The sequence below is a fragment of the Galeopterus variegatus genome, unplaced genomic scaffold (genome assembly GCF_000696425.1).
Source record: "Galeopterus variegatus unplaced genomic scaffold, G_variegatus-3.0.2 Scaffold2500, whole genome shotgun sequence".
Lineage (NCBI taxonomy): Eukaryota > Metazoa > Chordata > Mammalia > Dermoptera > Cynocephalidae > Galeopterus > Galeopterus variegatus.
In genome coordinates, this window is record NW_007728611.1 from 39987 (window position 1) to 43860 (window position 3874).

The window sequence follows — 3874 nt, forward strand, 5'->3', positions numbered from 1 at the left end:
CACCCCAGGACCTAGATGTTGGATGTCCTGTGCAGTCCCTTTCCTCCCTGGTAGGGCTTGTCCTGGCGCATTGGGATCCTCCAAGTTAGGAGCTGAGCCACACTGTTACACCACCACACCGTTACTACTGCTGCTGCATGTCATTTGTAATTAAGAGCTTTATTGATTTTCTAGCCATGACCACACTGGTGGGTACAGAGTAGGAGAGCGGAAACTGGTGGAAAGCCAAGTGGAAAGAGGGTTTATGAAATGAGCTCTCAATGGAGAAAACTGGGGGAAAGAGTGCAATGGAAGCAGATTTGGGACCAGTAGATGCAGGGAAGTACAAGTAGAACAACTCAAAAATGTTCTTTAGACTAGAGCTGAAACAAAGCACGTTGCCAAAACACAGGAGAAGGATCCAGTCTGTGAGAAAGACTCAGCTCTGTTTATATAAAACAGAATATTCCTATCTGCAAAATCATCACTGGCAATGCTGAACCCACATTCTGTACCAGGCACGGTGCTGGGTTCTGGGGCTATAAATAAGATTCAGTCAGTCTAGGGAAGGAGACGGAAAACATACACAAAATGATGTGTAAAAATGCAAGTGTATCTTTTTTAAGGAATTTATCTTTTATTGAAATGTATTGATTGTACATATTTATGTGGTACAGAGTTATATTTTAATACATGTATACAATGTGAAATACTCAAATCAGGGTAGTTAGCAAATTCATTATCACCAAAATTTGTCATTTCTTTGTGAACAGAACATTTGAGCCCCTCTCTTCTAGCCATTTGAGAAAATACAATAAATTATTGTTAATTATAGATGCCTAGCATGACTGTACACCACTAGAACTTATTTTTCCTAACTACCTGTAATTTCATGTCCATTAGCCAACCTCTCATTCTCTCTCCTCCCCACTTCACTTCCCAGCCTCTAGTAACCACAATTCTACTCTCCATGCAAGTGTGTCTTAAGGGAGTCATAAAAACATTCTGCCTAAGCTTTGGGCCCAAAGCCAGCAGGAATGAGTGGTGGGGAAAGAGGAATGGGACTGTGTCCTGGTTGCTGCTGCCTCACATGCAGATCTGGTGAAGGTTCTCAGGCAGCTTTCACTCCCGTCCCTGCCAATTCTGCTGGGAAGACCCAGTCACTTGCCACCCCATCCCTCACAGGTGCAGAGGAGGCCTGTTCCAGTGATGAGAGCTGTGTGCAGAGTTCCAAGTCCTCTCAAGGTAGCAGGTGGAAAGGAAGCACTTGACAGTTTAGGTGTGCAGTATAGGCTGGGAAAAACTCACAGCACCGAGGGGACAGTTGGATATCCTCCTCTGAACCTAAAAATAAGGGCAGGGCACTTGTGACATGATTCCTCCCCCCCCCCCCCCCCCACATACCTACCCACCATGAGCCTGTGTCTCCTGTGTGTTCTGAAGGGAGATTTCTTCCAACCCACCCTACTCCCTGCCTCACCCTTTTGAGTAAAGGAATAAATTATTTTTGCTGCTTCCTTTACTTTTCAGCATCTTTTTTGCCCCTGAAAATAAACAGGAAACTGGGGAAGAAGATGAATATCAGGTTTGTTTTTATGCATCAGTATAATACAAAAGGGAGGTGGTAATATGTAAAAAAGGAAAATAAGAAAAAATATCATATAACTCAAAACCTGCGAATGACCAAGCTCAGTCAATGACGGCTTAAAAAAAAAAAAATCAGAAATAAAATCCTGTTCTGTGGTTCATGTTTGAAAATGATGTGACCTAAATCTGCAGTGGCTCTCCCACCTTCCACTGCAGGAACACTTTCTCTGTGTAGCCTTGAGCCCCAGGTATCTGCACTGAAGGACTTTAAGGAGGTTAAACCTAGGCCGGAATACTTCAGAGAGGTCGAGATTAAGCTGAAGGACCTCCGATGATCTACTCTAAGCCTGAGGGACCTGATACCAGTGTAGCCTAAACCTCTAACCTCCTGGAGAAGGAATTCAGGCGCGCGGTGCGGTGCGTGGCGGAGGAGGTGCGTGCTCCTAGGACACAGGACACGGCTGCAGATGAGTGCCACCAGGACCCAAGTCTCCTAACTCCTGGTCCGGGGTTCTTCCTGTCTTTCTAAAACAGTCGAAAGGAGCCAAACTTCCTGGCAGTGTATGGGGCTAATGTCCCTAGCATTGTTCTCTTCTTCACAGAGGAAAAGCTGAATTTAAAAAAACAAGCCACAAAAAAACCCAAAAAAACAAAAAAGCCAGCAATACTCGATAAAAAAATATATATATATACATCTGGCATTTAAGCACAGAAACAAACAAGGAGTGGTCTCCCGGGCGCTGGAAGTACTTTGAAATCCCCAAAGTCTCATTTATTGTTCAGAAAACAAACTGGAACAACTTTCTTAGCTCCCCGCCCCCTCCCCCCATGCATGCCGTAGCTGTTCTTGGCAGGTGCCCAGAGCTGCACCCGGTAATTCCACGGTACACTGTGTACATTTGCATCCATTTAACCGGCTATTTACGGCCGCCCTTTTACTGCCACCTGTAAGAGGCAGCGCCATAATGACACTAAGTGGCTGGGCCGCGTATCGGGAGCCCACTGGTTTTCTCCACTTGAAGACGCCTGAATCTGTGAAGTGGTTGGCACTTGGAAAAACAGGGAGACAGCTGGGGACATCACACGTACAGCAGGAGGCGCGAGAAGGAGGCGCGCCAGAGGGAGGGTCCTTCCTCGTTAGCTCCACTCGGTGGCTCCTTTTCTATCGCCACAACCGCGAGAAGGAACCTGCCGAGCCTTCCGTGTGGCTTGTTTCCTGCCTGATAAAGAGCCCGCTGCCATTTGGATTTGATGAATTTCTGAATCACCCAAGGGCCTGGCGATCCGAATGAGGGTGGAGACTGAGGACACTGGGATGGGACCGGCAGTCCGGAGGAACCGAGGCGGGATGACACCCCCTCCAGTAGGGCAGACCGGCTCGCAGACGTGATGCGGGGCCACGGGGACACTTGCGCTCTCGTGCGTGCCGCACTGGTGCAGCTCCGGGTGAAGTGGGGGCGAGGGCAAGAGGAAGTCTAGGCGCCAGAGCGTCAGAAACGCTTCTCAGCTCCCCTAGTACTCTGGAGGCTGCCCCGAGGGGTGCCAGCGGGCGGTGCACGGCGGACTTCCAAGTTGCCCTGGCACAGCTGGAGGTCGGGAGCTCTGAGCCCCCGGAGGGCGGGTACCCGGAGGTCCCAAGTGCCCGCGAGAAGCCGGCAGCGCCAGGGACCTCGTGGCGCGCTCGGAGCGCGCAAAGCCGCTCATAAGCACACGATAAACGCTGGCGGGACAAGGGGCTGGTCGGCCGGGGCGCAGACTAAGCGCGGCCCCGGAGCGCCTTTCGTTTTGGGGGAGCCTTACTTCTGGGAAGGGACAGGGAACTGTCAATCAGCGAGGGAGGGAGCGCACCGGCGCCGGGTGATGTCAGCGGATCAGCTGCTCGATAACAAAGAGGGGGTATTACAGGAGAAAGTTGCAGCGGCGGCGGCGGCCACGGCGGCACCCCGGAGCCTCAGAGGCGAGGGGCAAGTGGGCGAAGGGAGGGGGGACGGCTGCTGCCGCAGCAGCTCAAGGCCGAGGAACTGAAAGGGCTGTAGGGGGAGGCAGCGCGAGCCGGCCCCGACTGCTCCTCCTCTTCCTCCTCCTCCTCCAAACTCGCAGGGCTCAGCCCCAGCGCTCGCTCAGCCGCCGGGAGCACCACCCGGAGGGACGGGAGGCAGCCGCGCGGCCCGAAGCTGGGCAGGGTCCCCAGGCGCCATGGATAGCGACGACGAGATGGTGGAGGAGGCGGTGGAAGGTACAAGCATTTCTCTGGGGTCGGGGGAGGAGGCGACGAGGGCCCGGAGCGCGGAAGGAGTGGCGGGCTGCC

General features: G+C 52.3%; 1 protein-coding gene across 2 annotated transcripts in view; it reads left to right on the forward strand.

Moving 5' to 3' along the window:
* Positions 1-3470: 3470 nt before the first annotated feature.
* The window catches only part of SETD7 (SET domain containing (lysine methyltransferase) 7), a 65143-nt gene continuing 64739 nt past the window's right edge, over positions 3471-3874 (forward strand). The window contains exon 1 of one of the 2 annotated variants that reach the window (XM_008581990.1): positions 3471-3802. In XM_008581990.1, the coding sequence (XP_008580212.1) occupies positions 3763-3802 (40 nt within the window). In that variant the 5' untranslated portion in view covers positions 3471-3762. The remainder of the gene's footprint in view (positions 3803-3874) is intronic. The other variant, XM_008581991.1, reaches the window with a different exon arrangement.